Here is a 27,364-nt window from a genome sequence, read left to right as displayed (position 1 = left end):
ATTATTATTATTGTTATTATTATTATTTTTAAACATATTAATTTATTATTATTTTTAAACATTATATTAATTATTTTAATAATTTTAATAATAATTATATTATATATTATATTATATATATATATATTAATTAAAATAATTAATTATGTTATGTTTTTCACTATTGATGTTTTTTTCTGCATTGTGGCCGATTTGTAGAGAAATTGTGTTTGTCAATTTCCCATTCATTTGTGTGTGTGTGTGTGGGTGAGTGTGTCTGTTTTGCACTCTTGGTGTTTTAGAGTGTCACCCCTTCATTGTTGAACACTTTTTTTCTGCATCGTGGCCGATTTGTAGATTGTACACACAAAAATTCTCAGACCTTTTGTGTTTTTGTCAATTTCCCATTCATTTCCTATGGTCGGTCATTTTTGACCGAAGAGCACAAGTGTGACTATTTTTTTTACGACCACTTAGCCTGCTCGGATCATGACCTCAATTTTTTTGTGTGTTCACATACCTAATGCCATAAAAGTCACCAAGTTTCGTAACATTCCGATGAAGCTGTGATTTTTAAAATTTCAAAACAAAAAATTCAAAACAAAAAAATTCAAATTCGCTCTTTCCTCACTTACCTCCCTCCGTCTCGTTCACTCGTATGTATGTCATTGCTTATGTTGCACTAGTGCCCACTACTGACGGAATCCTTGGAATGTATTTAAATGGAACACCCTAAGCCCTTGATCATTTGGAATAAAATATAGAGCGGATCTAATCTTTACATAAATTACCTGTAAACATGACCTGCTGTGACGTCTCAATCGTGTTTTATTGTGGTCTATAGATCTGCCTGAAGTGTACATATTGAGTAGACTCGCTCCCTCTGTCAAATTCGAGGGATCGAGGGTCTGTCCAAAGAAACTTCCCCTGTCCACTTGATGAAGTAGAACGCACTTTAAAATGGAGTTGGGGATTCCCTCGAGCGGAAAGGCTTAGGGTTGTTTGCGAGTGTATGTCTAAATGTGGAGTTAAAAGCAGCCTAGGGCTCCATTTAAGTCCAATTGTTTATGTCCTGCTCTCGCTAACTTCCCTACATCTCATTCACTCTGATGTACGTAATTGCTTACATTGCATGAGTGCCCACTAGGGTTGTAACGGTATACCGGTATGGCGGTTTATTGCGATATTGACATGTACGATTATCATATCGTGCACATTTGCTTATCCGCGGTTTAAAAAAAAAAAAAATATTAAACCAGAATTCACCCGCACTGCCGCATGCACTACGCACTAATGGCGGAACCCTTAAAATGTGTTTAATTGAAATGGGAAATTAAGGTGTGGCGGATAAATACAACAAAATAAAATGATACGACCAGCTTAAAAACTGGGGTATTTTTAAAATATAATAATAAACGTGAAACCAATGTGTAGGCCTACTCGCAACTTTATTAGCAGCGTCCTCGTAACATCGCACCAACAACATAACATGAGTAACATCCTCTTTGCCCCCTAACTGTGCGTTCACACTGCCGCCGGCGAGAGCGGCCACGCCGCCCTGTCAATGACGCCGTGGAAAGATTTGTGGATGCTCTGACGTAGATCGAATGCTTGGTCTTTTTTAAAACTGTATTTAAAGGGGCCGCAAAGCAAACAAGCATGTCGATCGTTATTTTTGCAGACTGACCAAGTAGGGTATAAGTTAACCTCATGGAATCTTTTAAGGACACCAATTTTCTTTGTGAATGAATAATGCATCATGAATAAATAAATGTTCTTCCTTAAAATACAGGGTGCATAAGTCAGGACACCCCTATGTTAAATTCCCATAGAGGCAGGCAGATTTTTATTTTTAAAAAGAGAGATTTCAAATCCACCGGAGTCCAGCTGTGTGTCCATAAAGAGCGACCAGTCTATGGGCAAGCCAATACAATTTAAGAGAAGACACAAATCAGCTGATCTGAGGTACATTTCTGTCTACATTAACAGGACAGATAGATAGATAGATAGATAGATAGATAGATAGATAGATAGATAGATAGATAGATAGATAGATAGATAGATAGATAGAGAGATAGATAGATTCCAAATGTGAAGTTTATGTTAAATCCACTATATGAATTCTTGTCTCCTTTTTTTATGTCTCTATGATATTGTACTTTATTCGAATGCTATTGCACAGGGAGAGATCAAACCCACCGGAGTCCAGCTGTGTGTCCATGAAGAGCGACCAGTCTATGGGCAAGCCAATACAATTTAAGGGAAGACACAAATCAGCTGATCTGAGGTACATTTCTGTCTACATTAACAGGACAGATAGATAGATAGAGAGATAGATAGATTCCAAATGTGAAGTTTATGTTAAATCCACTATATGAATTCTTGTCTCCTTTTTTTATGTCTCTATGATATTGTACTTTATTCGAATGCTATTGCACAGGGAGAGATCAAACCCACCGGAGTCCAGCTGTGTGTCCATGAAGAGCGACCAGTCTATGGGCAAGCCAATACAATTTAAGGGAAGACACACATCAGCTGATCTGAGGTACATTTCTGTCTACATTGCCAGACAGATAGATAGACAGATGGATTTTTTTATTGTACTGTAAATATTTTTTTACCCAACCAGTATATGGGCAAACCAAAACAATTTAAGGGAAGACGGACATCAACTCATCTGAGATACAACATTTTTGTCAAAATCTACAGACAGATAGATTAAATTCTACAATTCTATGGTACAGTTCTACCATCTGGTCTGGATACAGACTGGATCCAACTGAATGCAATAACCTAGACATAATGAGACAGAAACTAATATAAGTGTAAATGCCTATCCTCTTTCGAAATAAAGTACATTGAGTGGAACCAGGAGAACTTCACATAACACTCAATCTAATTAATGGATCATAACAATCCCTTTTGAGTCAAAGAAATATGATAGTGTGTTATAAAATGGTCATACTAGACTATGAGCATGCAAAATTTCTTTGGACACTGCAACTTAAGTGATATGATTTCACTCTCTGTAACATCTTTTTTTTTTTAAACATGAATTCAATATATAATAAATAATTAAATCCAAAATGTAAAACTATACAATCTACTCCAATTTCCTGCAATGCTGCAAACATGCAGCTTTAAAGTTTTTGTTTAGTCAGCTTAGAGGTCACACCATGATTTATCAATCTTTATTGGTCACACGTCATGACACACATGATACAATTTCGCAGGTCAGAGTTCACTAAATTTTGGAGCAGAGGTAACGTCCGAAATTGCATGCTGTCTTGAGTAGGTACTTATTTTGAATAAGTAATTACTTCATGACCGTTAGAAAAGTATGTTCTCTATAGTATGGATGTGTGTAGTATGAATGTAATATGGACGTACTACATTCACCCTGTTTACATTCACCCTTATCATGTGACCTACCAGCATCAGTTGCGTCGCGTCACCGCCATTCACAAATCCTATCCCGTGGCCACAAGAAATAGTAATATGTCCACACTTCAGAATCTCGCTGGAATAAGTAGGTCATCCAGGTACTTTTTGCCTACTCTTTTATGAGTAGTGTGAATTTGGACATAACTCTTTTGTCATATACTGTTTTTGACTACTATATAGTAGGGAATTATGCGATTTTGGATGCAGCCACAGTGAAATGTGAAACTACATGTCTAGATAGATAGATGGATGGATAGATATGTTTACTATCACTTGTCAGAGTGTTGTAATCTATTTATGAATCTTCATTTAATGGCACTCAACTGGTCCAAAGCACATTCAAATCAATTCTGAAGAAGAAGTTTCAGTGTCTGTATGAAGGAACAGCAAAAGACGGAAGCCCAACACTCCTAAATGAGATCTACACAGAGCTCTTCATCACAGAGAGTGAAAGTGGAGGGATCAATAATGAGCATGAGGTGAGACAGATTGAGACACTATCCAGGAGAGCAGCAACAGATGACACACCAATAAAATGCAATGACATCTTTAGACCTTTACCTGGACAAGACAAACCCATCAGAACTGTGATGACAAAGGGAGTCGCTGGCATTGGAAAAACCGTTTCTGTGCAGAAGTTCATTGTGGACTGGGCTGAAGGGAAAGCAAATCAGGATGTCCAGCTAATTTTTCCACTTCCTTTTAGAGAGCTCAATCTCATGAAGGACAAAAAACTCAGTCTTTCATATCTTTTTCAGATTTTGTTTACTGAAGCAAAAGGAATGCAAATATGTAGTGATGAATATAAAGTTTTATTCATCTTTGATGGTCTGGATGAGTGCCGTCTGTCTCTGGATTTTCAGAGCAATGTGAGGTTGTGTGAAGTAAGTGAATCAGCCACAGTGGACGTGCTCCTGACAAACCTCATGAAGGGCAATCTGCTTCCCTCTGCTCTCATCTGGATCACCTCAAGACCAGCAGCAGCTGATCTCATCCCCTCTGAGTGTGTTGATCGAGTGACAGAGGTGCGAGGCTTCAATGACCCACAGAAGGAGGAATACTTCAGGAAGAGAATCAGTGATCAGAGTCTGGCCGATAGAATCATCACACACCTGAAGTCATCAAGGAGCCTCCACATCATGTGCCACATCCCAGTGTTCTGCTGGATATCAGCCACTGTTCTTGAGGGAATGTTGTTGAAATCGTGGAAAGGAAAGATCCCCAAGACTGTCACTCAGATGTACACACACTTCCTGATCCTTCAGACAAACATTAAACATGAGAAGGACTATGAGAAGGAAGCGAAAGATGAAGACATGATTTTCAAACTAGGGAAATTAGCTTTCCAGCAGCTTGTGAAAGGCAACTTGATCTTCTATGAGGAAGACCTGAGAGAGTGTGGTATTAATGTGACAGAAGCATCAGTGTACTCTGGACTGTGCACTCAGATCTTTAGGGAGGAGTTTGGCTTGTATCAGGGGAAAGTCTTCTGCTTTGTTCATCTGAGCATTCAGGAACATCTAGCAGCTCTATATGCGCACCTCTCCTTTACAGACTACACAAATGTGTTTGATCAAACCACAGAACAAAATATCTTATCTAAGGTTTTAAACTGGATGAATAGTCATTCATTATCTGGGCTGCATAAAAAAGCTGTGGATGAGGCTTTACAGAGTAAGAATGGACACCTGGACCTTTTCCTGCGTTTCCTGCTGGGTCTCTCACTGGAGTCCAATCAGACACTCTTACGAGAACTACTGACACAGACAGGAAGCTGCTCCTACAACAAAGAGGAAACCATTCAGTACATCAAACAGAAGATCAGAGAGAATCCGTCTCCAGAAAGATCCATCAATCTGTTTCACTCTCTGAATGAACTGGGTGATGATTCACTGGTGCAGGAGATCCAAGATTATCTGAGATCTGGAAAAATAAGTAAAACCAAACTCACTTCTTCACAGTGGTCAGCTCTAGTTTTTGTGTTGCTGACATCAGAGCAGAAGATGGAAGAGTTTGATCTAAAAAAATTTATTGGAGGACAAAACACAGCAGATGAAGTTCTTCAAAAACTGCTGCCTGTGATTAAAGAAACCAGATCAGCTCAGTAAGTAAACAATCACTGCACAATAAACATATAATTTCCATATAACATATAATGGCCATTGCCATTATAACATTTATGATTATAGCATGTGCTTTCTTACCAAAGCAACAACAACAACAAAAAAAAACAAAAAAAACTTGCAGTTACCAGCTGAGGATTTTTTTTATGTGGTCTGTGTGGAAGCTGGGTGATAGAGGTCAATTTGTCAGATGTGATAAAGGATTTAATTTGAGAGGGATCTGGCAGCAAATATCAAAATGTCTTGAAGGGCCAGTTCACACAGAACGTATTTTTGCTGTTAAAAAGCTGTCAAAGACGCCTATCTAGCGTGTGTTTACAGAGAAAAACAATGGAAAAGTAGCGCAGTGGAATGGAAAAAACGCGTTCTGTATGAACTGCCCCTAACAGTGCCATTTTCTATATTTTAATAATGTATGATTTGGACTGTTTTCCTCTAATGATGTTTATGACCCCATTTACATCCGGCATTAACATTCATTTTTTTGATCGGATGATCAAAGTGGTCAGTGGTAAATACAGGTGTAAAATAGGGTCTAAAATGTTTTGTGATTGGAACACTGAATCCACATATGGAGGTAGTCAGAAAGGCATGTGACCACATTGCATGTGTAGTGTAAACACTAATCCGTCCTGAATGTGTCCCGCAAGTACCGCCTGCTCCCCTCGCCACCCGCTCACATAATAGGCTGTTGTGAGAAAACGCAACAAAATAAATGTTTCAGTCTTTGCTTTGTTGTACCAAAACATGGACTACCATTGAAAATGCAGCTGCCCTCCTTATCCTTTTCATTCATTTCCATTTCCCCTCACGTGTAAGCCGTGCATCATGGGTTCATTCATGCAATAGTATTTGTGTGCCGCAGCTCGTTTCACCAATGAAAGTTATGTAGAATGTGACTCAATAGGAGGGGAGTGTCTTAACGAAATCTGATTACAAGTGGTCACTGGTCAGAGAAGACTCATACCAGGTGGAAGCGGTAATGCGCCTCGGTTGACCACTTGTAATCGGTTCACTGAAAACGCATCTTGAAGGGAAACGTCTCTCATTTACTCACCCTCATGCTATCCCAGATGTATAGGACTTTCTTCTGTTGAACACAAACAATGATTTTTAGAAAAGCAATCTAATGCAAGTGGATGGAACCCTCAGTTAACACTTTAAAAACCACACAAAGTGAACACAACATGAATCCATACGACCCCAGTTTATGAATCAATGTCTTCTGAAGTGATACGATAGGTGTGTGAGAAAAACACCAATGCTTCTGTTACACTTCTCATGTGAGCATCAGAACACATTACACCACGCTTCACAACACTCTCATGAACCCATGCATGACATTTGGCGGGAGGCAATGGTTTATAGTAAAAAAGTTTAAAATTTGAGTTTATTTTGCTTAGTTTTTTGAAGCGTCAACTTTGCACTTGCATTATGGACTCACATATATGGATTATTTTTCTAAAAATCTGTTTATGTTTATGAAACAAAGTCATACATTTGTGATGGTATAAGGGTAAGTAAATTATTTTTTAGGTGGAATATCCTATTAATATCTGGTGTAAACAGGGTCTAAGAAAATGTTTTACTGTATGTATGAATTAAATTAGCATTTTGCAAAGTTTTCACATGATTTTCTTAAACTGCAGCTGGTATCAGTTCATCACTCACTTTCATTTATACAGGTTGTGTAGGTGTGGTGTCACAGACAAAGGTTGTAATGTTCTGGCTTCAGCTCTGTCATCAAACCCCTCGCACCTGAAAGAACTGAATCTGTCTGGAAATAAACTACAAGATGCAGGAGTGAAGCTTGTCTCAGATGGACTGAAGAATCCTCACTGTACCCTGGAAACACTGCGGTAAGATTGTATAAAAAATCATCCTCAACCTCATTCTCCACCTACTGGGGTCAAGTCAAGTCACCTTCATTTATATAGCGCTTTTAACAATATAGATTGTTTCAACGCAGCTTTACAGTGATAATAGGAAATAAAAGTAACAAAGATTGTTTTGGTTTTACAGCAGCTCTAGAATAAAGTTATTGTCCAGCTAAAGTTAGTGATTCTTTGGACACTGCAACTTAAGTGATATGATTTCACTCTCTGTGACATCTTTTTTTTTTTAAACATGAATTCAATATATAATAAATAATTAAATCCAAAATGTAAAACTATACAATCTACTCCAATTTCGTAAAGTTTTGATTGATTCACTTCCGTTGCAAAGATCATTAGTTATAAACTTAGGGCCGCAAACACGACACCGTTCTAACAGAAAACCCTTAACGCGCTGTGCCTGTTGTGCCTTAAACTCCCTGGTGGCTCGAGTAAGCAAACCTTGAAATAGGTTCCAAGGTGCAATCCTTGAAAAACTTTGTGGAAAAAAAGTTATCTCTGTGCAAACTTCAAAAACGCGAACCTGTATTACGTGTTTAGTCTATAGGTATACACGTTTGTATGTGCGCAGGCATGTAGTCTTTACAAATTGACCTCAACAAATTACTTGTCTGGCCTTAATTTTATAATACAGAATATGTTATCGCTTCCACGTAGCCATGTGAACTGGAATTATTTTGACAACGTTTTATCTGTACAGAGGTAAAGGGAAGGGAAGGAGGCCTTCACGGGGAGAGACTAGTTGACACTTCAGGACTCTTGTCAACTAGAATGGTAGACGCCATTCTTCTTATGATGTAACGAATACATCAGGATTTATGGGAAGTGTTCCCGGTTGAATTATAGAAGTCTATAGTGTGTTATGTGTATGCTAGGTCAAAGAGATGTGTTTTTAGTCTAGATTTAAACTGACAGAGTGTGTACGCTTCCCGGACAATGTTAGGAAGACTGTTCCAAAGTTTTGGTGCTAAATAGGAAAAGGATCTACCGCCAGCAGTCGATTTTTCAGCATAACAGTGAAAAATGTTAATGCCATGCTTCCTAATGATATCTCCCAAGGGTAGCATGTACAGAGTGAACAGCAGGCCTAGTACTGAGCCTTGTGGTACTCCATACTGAACTTAGGATCGATTAGACATCTCTTCATTTACTACTACAAACTGATAACGGTCAGATAAGTATGATTTAAACCATGCTAATGCAATTCCACTATTGCCAACAGATTTAAAAGAATGTTGTGGTAAATAGTATCAAATGCAGCACTAAGATCGAGTAACACTAATACAACCACGATCGGATGATAAGAGCAAATCATTTGTGACTCTGAGAGCTGTCTCAGTACTATGGTATGGTCTAAATCCTGACTGGAAATCCTTGCAGATATCATTTCTTTCTAAAAAGGAACATGGTTGTGAAGATACTGCCTTTTGTAGTATCTTTGATAGAAAAGGTAGATTCGAGATCGGCCTGTAATTGACTAATTCTGTAGGACCATGTTGCATTTTTTTAACTAGCGGTTTAATCATAGCCAGCTTAAAAGTTTTTGGTACGTATCCTAATGACAAAGATGAATTAATGATGTTAAGAAGAGGATCTATGACCTCTGGAAGTATCTCTTTCAATAGCTTAGTCGGTATAGGATCTAACATCGAATTTTTCCTCAAGGAGACTACAATGCAATCCCTGATGCGATACTGTAGTAGACGGTTGCATAGTTATAATTTTCTCCCTGATATTATCAATCTTGTAAGTAAAGAAGTTCATAAAGTCATTGGAAACTTGGGTTGAAGCTTTATTTTTCGTTAATTTAGCCACCGTTTCAAATAAATACCTAGGGTTTTGTTTATTTTTTTCTAAGAGGGTTGAAAAATAAGCAGATCTAGCAGTTAAAGGGATACTCCACTTTTTTTGGAAATAGGCTCATTTTACAACTCCCCCAGAGTTAAACTGTTGAGTTTTACCGTTTTTGAATCCATTCAGCCGATCTCCGGTTCTGGCGGTACCACTTTTAGCATAGCTTAGCATACATCATTGGAGTGGACAAGACCATTAGCATTTCTAAAAGAAAAATGACCAAAGAGTTTCGATATTTTTCCTATTTAAAACTTGACTCTTCTGTAGTTACATCGTGCACTAAGACCGACGGAAAATGTAAAGTTGCGATTTTCTAGGCTGATATGGCTAGGAACTATACTCTCATTCCTGCGTAATAATCAAAAAACTTCACTGCCGTACCATGAGAGCAGCAGGCGTAATGATATGACGCAGCGCCTGAAAATAGTTCCGTTGTGTTGACGGAAGGTGGCCTATTTTCAGGCGCTGCGTCATATCATTACGCCTGCTGCTCTCATGGTACGGCAGTGAAGTTTTTTGATTATTACGCAGGAATGAGAGTATAGTTCCTAGCCATATCAGCCTAGAAAATCGCAACTTTACATTTTCCGTCGGTCTTAGTGCACGATGTAACTACAGAAGAGTCAAGTTTTAAATAGGAAAAATATCGAAACTCTTTGGTCATTTTTTTTTTTAGAAATGCTAATGGTCTTGTCCACTCCAATGATGTATGCTAAGCTATGCTAAAAGTGGTACCGCCAGAACCGGAGATCGGCTGAATGGATTCAAAAACGGTAAAACTCAACAGTTTAACTCTGGGGAAGTTGTAAAATGAGCCTATTTCCAAAAAAAGTGGAGTATCCCTTTAAAGCCTCTCTGTATGCAATCGAGCTCTCTTTCCATGAAATGCGAAAAAAAATTCTAGTTTTGTTTACTTCCAGTTGCGCTCCATTTTTCTGGATTCTCTCTTAAGGGCCCGAGTGTGCTCGTTGTACTACGGCGTTGGACTATTTTCTTTAATCTTCTTTAAGCGCAAAGGAGCAACTGTGTCTAAGGTGCTGGAAAAGAGAGAGTCAAATGTTTCTGTCGCAATATCGAGTTATTCTAAGCTATCTGGGATGCTGAGGAGATGAAACCGATCAGGAATATTATTAATAAAGCGATCTTTAGTGGCAGAAGTGATAGGTCTAACATATTTGTAACACGGAGTCAGCTTTTCAGCCTTGGCTAAATGAAGTATACACAAGACTAGATAATGATCTGAGATGTCATCACTCCAGAATTTCAAAGGCATCAACACATGTGATAATATTAGATCTAGAGTATGATTACGACAATGTGTACATGTTGTCTAACTCCAATAGAGTTCAAAATGTCTCTAAATGCCAATCCCAATGCATCTTTTTCGTTATCTACATGTATATTAAAATTACCAACAATTAGGACTTTATTTGCAGCCATTACTAACTCGGATAGAACTCAGCAAATTCTTTGATAAAGTCTATATGGTGGCCTGTATACAGTAGCCACCACAAATCTCAAATATGATTTATCATTTACACTAGATAGTGTAACATTAAAGGGATAGTTCACCCAAAAATTTTAATTAGCCCATGATTTACTCACCCTGAAGCAATCCTAGGTGTATATGACATTCTTCTTTCAGACGAATACAATTGTTATATTTAAAAATGTCCTGGCTCTTCCAAGCTTAATAATGAGAGTGAATGGCTGTTTGACTTTGGAAGTACATTAAAGCACATCTATTCATGATTAGATTGCCCGGCCCTGTTAGTTTGAACCGTGAGAGGCGTCAATTGCCGTCATTACGTTGTGCGTCAAGTTCAAGGGTTACTGTTTTGGCATAATACGCCTAATTTTCATTTTTGAGTGAACTATCCCTGTAAGCACCAACAATTCGGAATTACTGAGAAGTCTTGTTTCAAATATAATTCTTTTGAAGATATTGTACATCTATAATATATTTCGGACGAGCCTCATGTTTATAACAGTAATCTTGGGGGGGGGGACTCATTTAAAATAATGTAATTGTCTGGTTTTAGCCAGGTTTCTGTCAAACACAGCACATCTAGGTTATAATCTGTAATCATATCATAAACAATAAGTGCTTTTGAAGTAGGCGACCGAATATTCAGCAACCCGAGCTTTATCATTTGTTCTTCTATATTATATCTGTTTTTTATTTGTTGAACATCAATTAAATTTTTACCCTTAAATGGGTTTGGGAGTTTTTTTATTCAGACGGTCGGTTTAGCCAGTCTGTCTGCATCCTGACCTGAGTCTAGGGTTGGGTACCGAAACTCGGTGCCAATAGGGAACCGGTTCCGACGTAAACGGTAGACCGAATAAGAACGAAAATTTCGGTGCCTGATCTCGGTGCCTAACTTCATTAGACACACACGCACACACACAAGGTCTCTCGCTCTCTCTCTCTCCGCCGTGCGTGTGCTACACAGTTTGGAGCACAGTCTCTTCCGTCTCGCAAGCGCGCTCTTTCTCGCAAGGTTTGGCTGCATTTCACGTGTAAAATTACGTGTCAGAACGCCCTCTGGGTGTGCCGATAGTCTGAATCCCATATAGAATCAAGCCAATTCATTGGCTGATGGCGCGGGCGCCGCATCGACGCACTTACGTCGTCATACTATGTTGGCGCGCGCGCGCCATCTGCTCCTCAGATTTCTTTGCCGAAAAAGGAAGCTGGTCGGCAGCGCGAGGAGCTTGGCAGCGTCTCGTTCCCTATTGAGAGATATGTTACACCAGTAACCAGAGATGTTCTCTTTCATAGGTTCACTCAACGCTGCGTAGCTAAGAAGCAGTGGATTTGTAGGCTGCTGTATCACGTGCCGTTTGAACTGACGCGCTACAGCGATCTGTCACATTTCAAAGAGCCAAAACGTTATTTATTGTGTGAATCTCGTAAAAATATTGACAGAATCTGACAGCTGTGGATTTGTTCCATATCAAAAGTAACCTTCTCTGTCTTGTCTGTCCGTGTCCTCTTTGTCCGCGATTTTTCTGTGTGAAAAGGGTCATTTGCGTGAGTCTCACGGTCAATGCGTGAGAGTTGGCAGCTCTGCCTGCTAGTAATCTCTATTAATCTCCAGTATTATTACATTGTTTGATACAATATTGTTTCATTTGATATTATGTAAATATGAATTTTTATTTTATATTGGTTTTATTATTACCATATGTTACTTGTATTTATATTGTTTAAAGATTTAAGTTAATATTGTGTCCAGTTTGGCCCTGTAAATTAAAGGGTATTATTTTTTGATAAAGTGTGTGCGGTTTCATTTTCTTAAGTACCGATTTAAGAACCGTTTAAGCACCGGAACCGTTTAAAAAATACCGAGTAGGTACTGGAATCGGATAAAACCCAAATGATACCCAACCCTACCTGAGTCCCAATTTGTCATTGAATTCTATATTATTTTGCGTGAGGACAGTCTACTAAGTATCTCATCAGTCCGGCGAACAGGAAGGGGGCCAGAGCAAATTACAGTGCCTGACATCGTACTTGCGAGTTCACACACCTCTTTAACGTTAATTTTGGTGATCTCCGACTGGCGAAGTCGAACATCATGAGTGCCGACGTGAATAATAATCTTAGAGAATTTACGATTAGCATTAGCCAGCACTTTTAAATTTGCTTTGATGTCAGGCGCTCTGGCTCCCGGCAAACATGTGACTATGGTGGCTGGTGTCTCTATTTTCAAGTTCCGTGTAATAGAATCGCCAATAACTAGGGCACATTCAACAGGATTCTCAGTGGGTGTTTCACTGAGTGGGGAGAATCTATTTGTTATTGTAATCGGAATGGAAGAGCGGTGTTTTGTCCCGCGACTACAGCTTCTCACGGTCACCCAGTTGCCCTGCTGCACGGGTTCTACAGCCGGAACCGAACAATGTACAGAGTTCACTAAGCTAGTCGCATCCAAAGCACTATCTAAAGCCCTTGCACTCTTACTATCCTTGATTAAAGTTTGGATGCGTGTCTCTAGTTCTGAAAACTTCTCCATCAGCCTGACTATCTTCCTGCATTTTTCACATGTAAAGCCCTCAGTGCTGACAGAGAACGCTATACTATACATGTGACACGAAGTGCAAGTGACAATAACAGGAGAAGACATTACTCACCGTGTTTGTTGACTGATCCTACTCACCACAGTTGTTTGATAGACTCGTAAAAGGCAAAAAAGACAGTAAGCACGGATGGCAGGTTAACAGGCTAGCGAGATACTAGCGATAACGATTTAGATAAAAGCTAGTGATGTCAGATTAATGTGATAGACAATATTAAACAATATCTAATATATGTTGATGAGTAAGTTATATTTAGCAATATAAACAACATGGAGTGATAGTAAATAGAGATTCAAAACAGAAAGCTATATGGAGCTTATTTGCAAACCAGCAGCAGGCAAACAGAAGCAATCGATCCGCAGACAGAAGCGATCCGCAATCCAGCAAATTAGATTAATGAATGATATGCAATAAAATAAATTCAAAACAAAAATTTTGGTCTAAAAAGTGTCCTGTCAGATAAGGCTGTTTTAATATGTATTAGGTCCTTTTTAAGGATTCTGACATGGTATCTAAAACTGTCTTTATAATAGTATATGATTGGATAATGCATAAAAATAATCAGACAAAAAAGAAATCTGACTTGTATGCTATATTATTATGCTAATATTGCAGTTAACACTATCAAATACCTGTGTTAAAAAAAGAGAGACCACTTAATCCAGTTAGGTCCAGTCTAAGGTGCAATTCAGGACTAGGCCTGTTGATTGTGCAGTGGATTAAGTCTCTTTTTTATTATTGTGAAGTTCCTGCTTATCTGAGCTGTACATCCTGAACTGAGAGAGTGAAGAGAGTCAATGTTTTCTACAGGTTGAGTGATTGTGGTGTCACAGAGGAAGGTTGTGCTGCTCTGGCTTCAGCTCTGAGTTTAAATCCCTCATACCTGAACCTTCTGGATCTGACTGGAAATAAACTAAAAGATCTAGGAATGAATCTGATCTCTGCTGTACTGGAGGATCCTCAATGTAACCTGAAAACACTGCGGTAAGATTGTATAATTGTGTCAAAATCCTCTTCCTGTGGTAAATCATTTCTTCTGTGGTAAATAATGAACAAAATTAAAGCAAAAACAAGACTAAAAAGGGTCCTGTCATATAATCGAAGAGGATGTTGTTTTAATCTTCCTTATATTCTTTCCAAGAGTATAAAGATATTTGTGTGTACTCGCATAAAAAAAATTCCTGTGGTAAATCATTTCTTCTGTGGTAAATAATGAACAAAATTAAAGCAAAAACAAGACTAAAAAGGGTCCTGTCATATAATCGAAGAGGATGTTGTTTTAATCTTCCTTATATTCTTTCCAAGAGTATAAAGATATTTGTGTGTACTCGCATAAAAAAAATGTATATATATATATATATATATATATATATATATATATACAGTAGTTGCTCAAAAGTGATCCATTTATTTTAAAGATATATACAAGTTTGATTAAACCAACAAAATACAGGGAAATATTTTATATTTTTCAAATATTTTAAATATCAGGGAAGAACAAAACACATAACTTGGTCTACTGCTAAGGTTTTTTTTACTATGCAAAAAGTAATGCATAGAAAAACAAAAAGCTCAGGAAAAAAGTTATTAATATTTCGTTGGTTCTCTCTTGATTTTTGCATGCATTTATAATTTCGTTGTATGACCGCCTGGCCAAAAATTATGTCAGCACTATGTGGCATGTTTCATTGCGTTATAACAAATAAAATAAAAATGACTCCAAGCACAACTATGCAATAAGCTTACAAAATCTTTAACAATTTTTTAAATAATATTTGAATAAAGGGTGAAGGTGTCAATTTTCTTACTGTATATATTGTAATTAACACGCTCAAGCATTTAAAACCAGGTCTACACCTTAGACTGGACCTGTTAATTTTGACATGGATTAAGTCTCTGTTTGATTCTAAAATACCTGCTTATCTGATGATCTGTACATCCTGAACTGAGAGAGAAGAGTGTCATTTTCTTCTACAGGTTGATTGATTGTGGTATCACAGATAAGGGTTGTGCTGTTCTGGCTTCAGCTCTGAGATCAAACCCCTGCAACCTGAAAGAACTGAATCTGTCAGGAAATAAACTAAGAGCATCGGGAGTGAATCTACTCTCTAATGGACTGGAGGATCCTCACTGTAATCTTGAGATACTGTGGTAAATCATGTTTCTGAGAGTCATACACACTGTTACTCACTAAAACATATCCACAAAGAATTAATATTTAATAGCAGTTCTGACAATGATGTCTATAGAGTTTTATCCACATCAGAATATGTCCCAAGTGTAAAAAGGACAGGCAAATCTGTGTTTGAAAACTAATTAATGCCTCTCAATATTCCTCAGTGCAGGGTTTCCTAAATGGGAGCTTGTTGAGGAAACTGCAGAGGGTTCATGAGATGATGAAAAGCTAATCATCAAATCAAATGTAAAATAAATTAATGTGGCAGTAAAATGAACCAAAATAAAAATAATTATTAGGCCTATAATTATCAAATATTCTGTTTTTATTTTACAGGACAATTGTAATTTACAACACTAATATATTTGTATTTTTATAATTAGATAAAACGTCTCTGGTTACTCACGTAACCGTAGTTCCCTGAGAGGAGGGAACGAGACATTACGTATGGGAAATCCATTTTCCTCGAATCATGAAGTCTGATAGAATAACTCTTTTGCCTGCAAATAGCCAATGGCGGTCCCGCCATCACCTGATTGGCTGACACTCCTCAATATAGGTGACGGCGGGCGCCAAAAACCTTTTAGAATCTTAGCTGAACGAGAGTAAGGAGACTGTAAGTCTTTCCCACACGGCAGGTTACGTAATGTCTTGTTCCCTCCTCTCAGGGAACTACGGTTACGTGAGTAACCAGAGACGTTCCCTTATCGAGTCGGTCTCTCGACATTACGTATGGGGAACAATAAAACCCCCGCCGCGTGGGAAAACCCTGCCCAGCTCGAACGAGCTAAGGATAGCACGAGCACTAACCCCTACACAGCTCAGGAACAGGCACCAGACCTGGTTGAAACACCTATTGGCACAGAGCCAACTCGGCATCTGCACCAACGAGGCCCCTCCCACCTAGCTAAGCACGCTGAACTGAATGAAAGGGGATTGCAGCAAAGTGATTGGTGCTTAGGAAAATACTGCCGGCTTATGAATGCGGACATAATAAGGACACAATATAAAGAACATGATAGCTATTGCTAACAACTCGCACTGTCTGACGACTAGTCGAAACCATGGCTAGAGCGCGCGCCATCGGGGCATGTCTAGCCTAGTCCAATGACAGCTCAGCATTCTCTCTCTGCACTGACAATACATGTGGTGCGAATGAAGGAATATTCAAGTTATAGAATCTCGCGAACGTATTACGAGACGACCAGCCTGCCGCGAAACAAATGTCCTGAATAGACATATCTTTCGCCCACGCCCATGATGACGCCAAACTCCTAGTGGAGTGGGCGTGCACCCCTATAGGGCAAACGGCTTCTCGGGAAGCATAAGCCAGTCGCACAGCCTCCACTATCCAGTGAGATAGCCTCTGTTTCGACAGCGCGCCGCCTTTCTTGGCACCCGCGTAGCAGACGAAGAGCTGCTCTGAAGTTCGAAAATGGCTAGTTCTGTTCACATAAGCACGCACGGGGCACAAAGCGTACTTCTGAGACTCTGAAACACTGACCTCATCGGGGCAAAATGCTGGAATTGTAACCACCTGGGCTCTGAACGGCGTTGAGAGCACTTTAGGCGAGTATCCGCACTTGGGTAAAAGTCTAACCATGCAATCGTCCGGTCCGAACTGCATACATGCACTGTTTACTGACAATGCATGTAAGTCACCCACCCGCTTCAAAACTGCCCGGCACGTGCACTGCTCGAATCGACAGTAGAATTTTGTCCGTCCATAATAACAGCCGCCTCGCTAGCCCCTGCAGGGATCGCGAACGTAACCCTCCCTGGCGATTTATGTACGCCACCACCGCCGTGTTGTCCGTTCTGATGAGAACATGACGGTCTTTCAGAAATGGGAGGAAAACCCGCAGCGCTAGATGAACTGCTTCCATCTCCAAGCAGTTTATATGCCAGCGCGTCTGATCTCCTGTCCACGTACCGAATGCCGGTCTGCCATCGCAGAGGGCTCCCCAGCCTGACAGCGACGCATCCGTAGTGACCACTACGCGTCTGACCACTCTGCCCAAGGCAGCCCCCTGCTCGAACATGGTCGTGTCGAACCACGGCGCTAGAGTCTCCAGACATGAATATGATATGATAAGGCGTTCCGTTCCCGCTCTCCACGCCCGCGGCTGTACGCGTCTCTGTAACCAGTGTTGAAGTGGTCTCATGTGCAATAAGCCCAGTCTGCAGACGGAGGCTGCAGCTGCCATCAGACCGAGTAGCCTCTGAAACGTTTTTAAGGGGATAGCTCTGCCTTGAACGAATAGGGCTAACGTACTCTGAATCGACTGGATTCTCGACTCTGACAGCTTTGCAATCATAGTGCGTGAGTCCAGCACCATCCCGAGGAATGTGATGGACTGGCACGGTTGAAGCACGCTCTTCTGCATGTTCACAGACAGACCCAAACCTGTTAGGTGGGCGAGGAGTCTGTGTTTGTGTTCCCCAGGACACTCTCCGACCGCGCGATGACTAACCAGTCGTCGAGATAGTTGAGAATGCGCATTCCACTGAGCTTCAGGGGAGCAAGCGCTGCATTCATGCACATTGTAAATACACGGGGGGCCAGGGCCAGCCCGAACGGCAACACTTTGAACTGGTATGCCACACCCTCGAATGCAAACCAAAGGAAGCGCCTGTGATGCGCGGCTATCTGAATGTGGAAGTATGCATCCTTTAGATCCACTGCAATGAAGTAATCGTCGGGCTGAATGTGCGCGAGGATCTGCTTCACTGTTATCATTTTGAATGCGCGTTTCGCGAGTGCTTTGTTCAGTAATCTCAGATCCAAAACAGGGCGCATACCTCCGTCCTTCTTTGGTACTAGAAAATAACGGCTGTGGAAACCTGATTTTTTTTGCTCTTCGGGTACTGTCTCTACTGCTTGTTTGGCCAGGAGAGAGGAGATTTCTGCCCGAAGTAACGGAGCGCTCTGTTCTGACACCTCTGTCAAAATCACACCGCCGAAGCGGGGTGGTCTGCGAGCGAATTGGAGCGTATAGCCGCGTTTTATCGTGTTTAACACCCAATGTGATGCCGTCGGTAGTGTCGACCACGCGCTCTGGTGACTCAATAAGGGGGGCTTTAATGAACGCTGCGGCGGGGGCTGAGCGCCAGCCACCGGGGAAGCATTGACCGTTATATGAATGGTAGATAGCTCGTCCGCGGCTTTTTGCACGGGGACATAAATAGCCATCTTCTCGGGTTTCCCCGAGCTTCCGCTCTGCGAAACGTCTCCCGGGGGAGAGGCTTCGCCTACGACGCGGGTAATAATGTTGGGAGGAAGAAAGCTCTTTTGCTGAGACATGTAATGCACTTTGTTTATTGAAACAGAACACAGCGGTTTCAAAATAAACACATTCTCGTCGAACTCTGGGCGGGAACATGCCCTCTTCGCAGCGGGTCCGACGAACACGTCCTGCGCTCTCTCCTCCCCGACACGCACATCAGGAGCGCTGCTCTTTTTTGCCCGCCGGGCGCCCTTTGGCTGCTAGAGGCCGGCTTCGCACCAAAGTGGGGCTTCCTGAACTGCCTCTGGCGGAAGGGAGGCTCTGGCTTGCGACGTTCTGCCGCGCTCGGGGACGCGCGTAGGTCCCGCTGGGCGCTGCGCAGAAGATGATCTCGATCTCACCGCCGGCGGGGCTTGAGACCGTTTCGGCAGTAGATGAGGCATCATCTTAGATTGCTTGACGGTCTCGGCGTACTTGTCGGATAACGACACCACCGCAACACCGAAAAGTCCCGTGGGGCTTACCGGAGCGTCCAGGAACTGCCTTTTGTCAGTCTCGCGCATCCCGACAGCGTCAGCCACAGATGACGATGTAGGGCCACAAGACTGCCCATATTGCGGCCGATTCCCTGAGCGACCTTTTTAGACGCCGCCAAAGCAAGATCTGCGGCCGTGCGCAGTTTCCTGAGCAACTCGGGGTCCGGGCTTCCCATATCCAGGGACCCTAGGAGTCGCGTCTGGAAAACCTGCAGAATTGCCATCGTGTGGAGGGCAGATGCTGCATGTCCAGCTGACGTGTAGGCTTTCTCAGCCATGTGGGCAGTAGCGCGACATGGTCTGGAAGGCAGTTGGGCGGTCTTCCAGCCGGGAGAAGATGCTAAATGAGCCGCGATGGCATCTTCGACGGGAGGCAATCGAGCGTAGCCCAATTTCTCCGCCCCTTCCACTGTAGTCAGTAGCTGGGTACCTTGTGCATGGGCTCGGGCTGAGTAAGGGGAGCGCCATGATCTGGTGAGTTCCTCGTGGTCCTCCGAGAAAAAGGGGGCGGGTCTCCGCGGGGCTTCAGCTTGACGGCCCGCGCCGAGGAAGAAACCGTCCATCCATCTTTTCGACGGCAGCTCCTTGGGCGCTGTCCACTCCAGCTCCATATCTGCCACCGCCTCAGTGAGAATGGCCATAAGCTCCGCATCCAAAGAGGCTGGGGGGCCCTCAGACGGAGACTCGGACCATGCTCCCGGGTCAGAGGCACTGGTGGACATGGCGTCGTCATCGTCGTATCCAAACGAGATAATTTCCCGCGCTTCCTTAGGAGGGCGGTAAACGGCCTCAGAGTAAATCACGTGCTCTGCCACGTGAGGATGGCGTGGGCCTTGGGCCGACGTCAGCGCCTCGACAGAACCCGCGGATGGAGATCTCTGCCGTCTCCCGGTCCGCGGCTCGACGGCGGCAGACTGGGGAGAGGCAGGAGACACAAGGTCGTCGCTACGTGTAACGGCCAGCCTTGCACGAAGGATCCTGATGGGAAGCTCCTCACAGGCGGGACATCCCGATCCCTCGAGCGCCGCCTCCGCGTGGTCCCGACCCAGGCACAGCACACAAAGTTTGTGTGCGTCCGGGAAGTCGATGGGTCCACCACACATGCGACAAAGAGACATAATATAATCCACTGGAACGCGAGGGTTAGGAACTCCTTAATATACTCCGCTCTGAATGCGTACATCAACGGTGAAACAGACTCGAGTGAAGAAAAAAGATTCTGAGGTTTTTGGCGCCCGCCGTCACCTATATTGAGGAGTGTCAGCCAATCAGGTGATGGCGGGACCGCCATTGGCTATTTGCAGGCAAAAGAGTTATTCTATCAGACTTCATGATTCGAGGAAAATGGATTTCCCATACGTAATGTCGAGAGACCGACTCGATAAGGGAACTACTACTAATAATAAGCCCCATATACGTGCACCCCTATATTTAATTTAAAAATAAAATCACAAAATAAAATAAAAACACTTACTTCATTTGCATGTCATGTGACCATTAACCAACATCTGAGAACTATGAACATGTGAATGTTGTTACATTTTTTTTTATTTTTTTTTTATTTTTTTATATGAACTTAAAATGGCTGAAAGTGATGTCCGGAGGTGATATTTTGTTTTTAAGCCAAATTTAAGGGGAAAAAAATTACATTTTTCAAATATTTTAAATATGAGGGGTGACCAAAACACTAAACTTGGTTTAAGTATGTATATGACAAAATTATTGGCAAACTACAGCTACAGGTTTTACTATGCACACAATGTTGCCTAGCCCTAGACAGCATTCTAATGTAGTTTATTACATAACAATTAATAAAATTATAACCAATAATAATAATAATATACAAATATTAAATAAAAAGAAACGATCAGTAAATGGACTCAAAAGACTGGGATGGCATCGATAAAAAGTTTTGTAGGCCTATATTATTTTGTTCTTACATATTATTTTTAACATTTATTGATAATAACAAACTTAATTTGAATGCTGTCTATAGGCAACATCGCACGCAATATAATATAGGCCTAATATAAATAATGGTATAATAAAGGTTAAAACAATCCTTTCTTAATTCCATACTTTTTTGTCATCTTTAAAAAAAAATCTAAAAATAATCCCAGATTGCTATGGTCACACAGGTTTGTTTGCGTATTAAACTCGTGGCCACGAGAAATAGACGTCGTGTCCTTCCCTCAACATAAGAAGTCGTAGTCTCAAGAAAAATGTTGTTCCCTTAATAGGATATTGAGGCCACAACTTCACATCATGTGGCCACAACATAAGAATGTTGTTACCTCTGAAAAATTATCTTGTGGCCTCTACATATCACGTTCCCACAATTTAATATCTTGTGGGCATGACATGTTATCACATTCCACGAGTTAATATATCCTGGCCACAACAAAACTAAGTGAACCGAACATGTCCCCTCCTGGCAGTGATGGGAATAACGGCGTTATAAATAAACGGCGTTACTAACGGCGTTATCTTTTTCAGTAACGAGTAATCAAACGAATTACTGTTTCCCCCGTTACAACGCAGTTACCGTTACTGACAAAAAAAAATGTGGCGTTACTATAATTGAACTCACTGAAGCGGTTTTCATCCGAGTAGGCTCTCTCTCCGCCATAGGACCTGCAAAGTTTTTTTCTCTGGTGTGTGTGTGTATGTGTGTGTTTATGAGGCGCCGGAGTGGACAAAAGCGAAGCGAACGCCGCGAGCGTGCTCAATGCGCGAGAGAGACCGAGTGTGTCCGAGAGCCCGCTCATCAGTTGCGCAAGAGAGACAGAGGGTGTCCGAGCATTATATAGTTTGTTTATAAATAAATGACATATTTCAGCATTAGACAGCATTATCTATAGCCTATTGGTATCATCTGCAACGTTAATTAATTTACATGGTTATACAAATAAAATCTAAAAAAAATTACCTACAGGGAACGTTCTGTTTAGGTTTTAAAATAAAACCCGAAAATAACCTGCAGGGAACATTCACAGAAAACATCTTTGTTTGACCGGTTGTAAACAAGTGCGCCAAACATGTCTAGAATTTGGCTTAAATAACCTCTGATGATGACGTTCGCTATAGGTTATAAAAATAAACCCCCAAAATATTATATTTTAGTATTATATTTTTTGGGGGGGTAAATTGTTCAGTATTATATTGAGAGAGCACTTGTTAAACTGTTTACTTTTGTTAGGAAGAAAATACTTAGGCTACAGTATGTCTAATAGTTGTGAAGTTGTGTAACAGTTTTATCATTTTAATATGCACAAAGAGTATGTATTTTATTTATTTATTTATTTTTATTCATTTTTGGTACATTTCTTAAGAAGCATAATTTATTTTTAAACTTATTTGTTGGCCAGTTGGGGTCTGTGTGCGATATTAAGTATAAACCATCTATAATGTTTTATTGTTCTACTATATTAATGCTAATATTTAGAATAATATATTGAATTTAATAGGCGTCTCTCACATTGTCCCACAGCAACATTAAAATAGAATAAATTATTATTATAAAACATTGAACACTAATCTAGACTATTAAGTGTCCATTTCATTAATTTAACATATTTAATACTGGGGGCATCCAAATTATTTGATATAGGCCTATTTGAATTTTTTTTTTTTAAAGTAACGCAATAGTTACTTTCTCTGGTAATTAGTTACTTTGATAATGATGTAACTCAGTTACTAACTCAGTTACTATTTGTGAGAAGTAACTAGTAACTATAACTAATTACTTTTTTTAAGTAACATGCTCAACACTGCTCCTGGTCACCGTATATTTGAATAAAGGGTCGAAGATGTTAATTTTTACTAGGCCGGACATACCTTTTTTTTGGCCACTACTATATATATATGTACAGAGAATTGTATCAATTAAATACAGCAGAAAATATTAAATGGACATGGAACATTGATTTCAATGCAAATTATCTAGTTAAATATTTTTATTAAACTAGCCGAGCTATGTAGGAAATTTGTAGCCTGTGTGTCACGATGTGGGTTCATGTCTTGTTCCTGTCTGTCTTGTGTTCCCCCCATTATTGTGTATTTGGTTTAGTCCTTTCTAGTTTTCCCGCTCCTCGTTTGTGTTCATGTTTTCCACCTGTGTTCTTAGTTAATTGCCCAGCTGTGTCTTGTTTCACTCACCCGGTCCTCTGTATTTAAGCCCTGTGTTTTAGTTCAGTCCTTGTGAGTTCTTAATGTTGTAATGGTTGCTTTTTTCTGTGGTCCTAGTCTGAGTTTCTTTTGTTTGTTTTATTATTAAATGTGCTTGCAATTGGATTCATCTCTCCGCTTCATTCCTGCCTGCTTCGTTACACTGTGTCAATGGTCAATTAAATACATTTATATGCAAATAATTATCAACATGTATAATATTTTCATATCCTGACATTGTAAGTACATGTTTTACAGTACGTTTTCATATCATTTAGATGTGTTGAGGATTTTGGAGTACTTGCATTAAATATTTAAATATTCTAACATTTATTATGAAATTAACTCCCTCAAGCATGTAGAATTGGGTTTGCATCATACACTGGACCTGTTGATCTTTCCTTATATTTAGTCTTTCTTTTTGATTGAGAAGTTCCTGCATATCTGAGCTGTACATCCTGAACTAAGAGACTGAAGTTTATTGTTTTCCACAGGTTGATTGATAGTGGTGTCACAGATAAAGGTTGTGCTGCTCTGGGTTCAGCTTTGAGATCAAACCTCTCACACCTGAGACATCTCAATCTGTCTGGAAATAAACTACAAGACAAAGGAGTGGATCTGCTCTCTGCTGGACTGAAGGAACCCGAATGTAAACTAGAAACATTGTGGTAAGGTTGCAGTTTTCTTCCTATGGTTATAAAAGACTATGTTCTGTCAAATAACTATAGCGTATGTTGTTTTAATCTTCATTAGATTCTTCCCAAAGTGTCTAACATCATTTTACTGGTGATACTTTGCAAGTATAGACTGTTTTCATATCACTCAGACGTGATGAGGAAAATAAGGTTTCTTACTGTTTTTTTTATGATATTTAGTTTAGTTTAGTTTAGTTTATTTCTTTATTTGATCAGGGACAATGCACAAAAAAACATTAGTCTAAAAAAGAAGAGATGTCATGTGCCAGGTTATAGCAAAAAATGCTAATTTCCACCCGCTGTCCCTGGACAGGTTGATGTTATACTTACAAAAATTCATAAAATATATACAGAATAATACATGGAAGCATTACTTCACTCACATCATAAAAAAACACTCTCTACTTCAGGAAACTATCACTCACTCATTCACAGTTTACATCATTCATATCACAGTCATTCAGTGCGTACAGGTTTGCTTTGATAATAACCACTGTTTGGTCAAGCGTGTAAATGTACTATAGTTTGTACATAAGATAATTTCGTTTGGAAGAGTGTTCCAAAGGCTCGCTGCTTTATAAGAGAACGATTGTTGACCATATGTTGTTCTACGTCTCGGAACGCTGCACTCTCCTCTGACTGTGGACCGTGTGGCTCTAGAAATTCTCCGAATTTAGTGTGACAAATTTTCTCAAAGGGGGAGCAGCGATGTTATGGATAATTTTAAATAAAGCAGAAATTTGATTATATTTAATGAGGTTTTCAAAACTCAAAATGTTATATTTACTTTGTACTTTAATGATGGTACTGGCGAGGCTTTTTATCATGAATTTTCATAGCCCTTTTATATAATGATTCAAGTAATTTTAACGATGTTTTACACGCCTGAGACCAACTAGACATGCAAAACAGTAGATGTGGAACAATCATAGTATATATCATAGAGATATATTTGAGGCTTCCGTAGTTAATGAGTTTCTAATATGTTTATAGTTCATCAAATTAAATTTCAATTTATTACCAATTTTTTTTATGTGACTTTTAAAACCGAGATTCGAATCAAGTACTAGACCTAAATATTTTGTTTCATTTACATTTTTCATTTTTTGTCCATTTACTTGAATTTCTTGAGTTTGTTGTAATTTACGTTTATTTGAAAAAAACATTGAGACCGTTTTATCAACGTTTAAGGTCAAACAAGAAGTCTGCAACCATTCTGCAACTTTTTGCATCTCTTTTGATAATTTGTCAGTAACCTCCAGCTCGTGTCCCCCAAATGTGAAGATCACCGTATCATCAGCGTACATGATTACGTCAACGTCCGAACACACTCTAGGGAGGTCATTTATATAGATGCTAAAAAGCAAGGGTCCCAAAATAGACCCTTGCGGCACTCCCATCGAGGTAGCTCTAAACGCAGATTGGATGTTATTCATTTGTACACACTGGTGTCGGTCGCTCAAATAAGATCTTATCCAGTTTTGAGTGTGCTCAGAGAGACTATATTGATTTAGTTTACTGTAGAGTATCTGATGATTGACAGTATCAAAGCTTTACGCAGATCAAGGAAGACTGCTCCCACCACCCTTCCCTGATCCACATATGCCCTGATAGTTTCCAGGAAGTAGCAACAGGCAAAGTCTGTTGAATATTTCCATCTAAAACCGAATTGCATTGGATTTAAAAGAGATTGTGAGTCAAAATGGGTGGTAAGTTGCTCCGCCACTGTCTTTTCGAGCACTTTTGACGCAGCTGGAAGGATGCTTATTGGACGATAATTATTCATGTCTTGTTTGTTTCCAGACTTAAATATAGGGGTGACAATCGCAGGTTTTAGGGCTGCTGGAAAAATACCCTCACTAATCGATTGATTGATCATTGTTGTCAACGGATCAGAAAAAATATCCTTATATTGTTTAAAAAAAGAAGTATCAAGTCCATAAATATCCTTTGCTTTGCTGCTGTTTAGCACAGTAATTATTTTTTCAACTTTAGTTTTAGTTATTAAGCTAAGATTAAAATCAGATTTGTCACTGATTATGAGAGGGGGATGAGCAATTTGAAAATTCAGAGCCAGTTTTTGGACAATGTTTAAAAAATATTCATTAAAATTTGTTGCTATTGCAAAAAAGTCATCAATAATTTTTCCATTAATATTGAGACAAATATTCTCACTTTTTGATGTTTCTTTTCCAATCAATTTATTAATAGTTTTCCATATTATTCTACTATTACCTTGTGCATTTCTTATGATTTCAAGAAAAAAAACTGGCGCCAAAGCCTACTGTCTTTCTAAGCTCAGCTGTAACTTTATTTCTTTGACTTGTAAAGGCAAGTCGATCCGTTGTTAGTCCTGATTTTAGAAATGTTTTTAGCGCCACATCTCGCTTTTTCATCATATCCCAAATAATTTTGTTGAACCATGGCAAATTTCGTTTTGTATGTCGCTTTCTTTGCTTATTTTTTGTATATTTGGTTAAGATGTCATTTACGGCCAACATAAGATCATGACAGCCCTGTTCACAAGATTTTTTCTCCAAGATGTCTGGCCACTTTGTTTGTTTTAAATCTTTTTCAACCAGTTGTAAATCTTTCTTTGGAATGAATGTGATACACATTTTACTATTTATTGAATTTTCGTTCTTGCACCTTATTTTTTATCAATTTTCTAGCGTTAAATTGTGGTCAGACATACCTGTAATTAAATTATAAGTTTTAATTATTCTCTCGGGTTTATTTGTCAATATTAAATCTATTAAGGTTTGAGAAAATCTTGTTATACGAGTTGGTTTACTTAATAGTTGTGTCATTTGAAAAGGTTTTGTTATTTCTTTAAGTTTGTTTCTACATAATTTCTCAGACCAATTCAAATTAGTCACCTAAAAGAATGACTTCTTTTCCATCACATTGTTTAAGTTACCAAGAGAAATAAAGAAATCATTAGTAGCTTTGGGAGAAAGCCATTTGAGGAGATAAAGTAATAGTAGTCCCCACACACTCCAAGTTACAATCACTGATGTCCATCAGTGATTGTAACTCACTCTGATGTCCATCCGTGAATATTAACTCCCTCAAGCACTCTGTAGAACCAGGGGCCCGTTCTCCGAACGTGGATTACTCAGTAATCTGGATTTTACTGTTGACATGATCAAGGATTGTTAGGTTCTTCGAAGCTCATCCCA

At 39.8% G+C, this 27,364-nt stretch overlaps 1 protein-coding gene across 1 annotated transcript in view; it reads left to right on the top strand.

Annotated features, from left to right (window-relative positions):
* Window positions 1–27,364, top strand: part of LOC130087739 (NLR family CARD domain-containing protein 3-like) — a 37,933-nt gene that overhangs the window by 2,890 nt on the left and 7,679 nt on the right. The window contains exons 4-8 of the mRNA XM_056254222.1: window positions 852–878; window positions 3,761–5,527; window positions 7,232–7,405; window positions 15,359–15,532; window positions 23,982–24,155. Of these exons, the coding sequence (XP_056110197.1) occupies window positions 852–878; window positions 3,761–5,527; window positions 7,232–7,405; window positions 15,359–15,532; window positions 23,982–24,155 (2,316 nt within the window). The remainder of the gene's footprint in view (window positions 1–851; window positions 879–3,760; window positions 5,528–7,231; window positions 7,406–15,358; window positions 15,533–23,981; window positions 24,156–27,364) is intronic.

The sequence above is a fragment of the Rhinichthys klamathensis genome, unplaced genomic scaffold, assembly GCF_029890125.1.
Source record: "Rhinichthys klamathensis goyatoka isolate OS25496 unplaced genomic scaffold, OSU_Roscu_1.1 h1tg000111l_1, whole genome shotgun sequence".
Lineage (NCBI taxonomy): Eukaryota > Metazoa > Chordata > Actinopteri > Cypriniformes > Leuciscidae > Rhinichthys > Rhinichthys klamathensis.
Note: the sequence above shows the minus strand (reverse complement) of the source record. Positions and strands in the feature narration are given on the sequence as shown.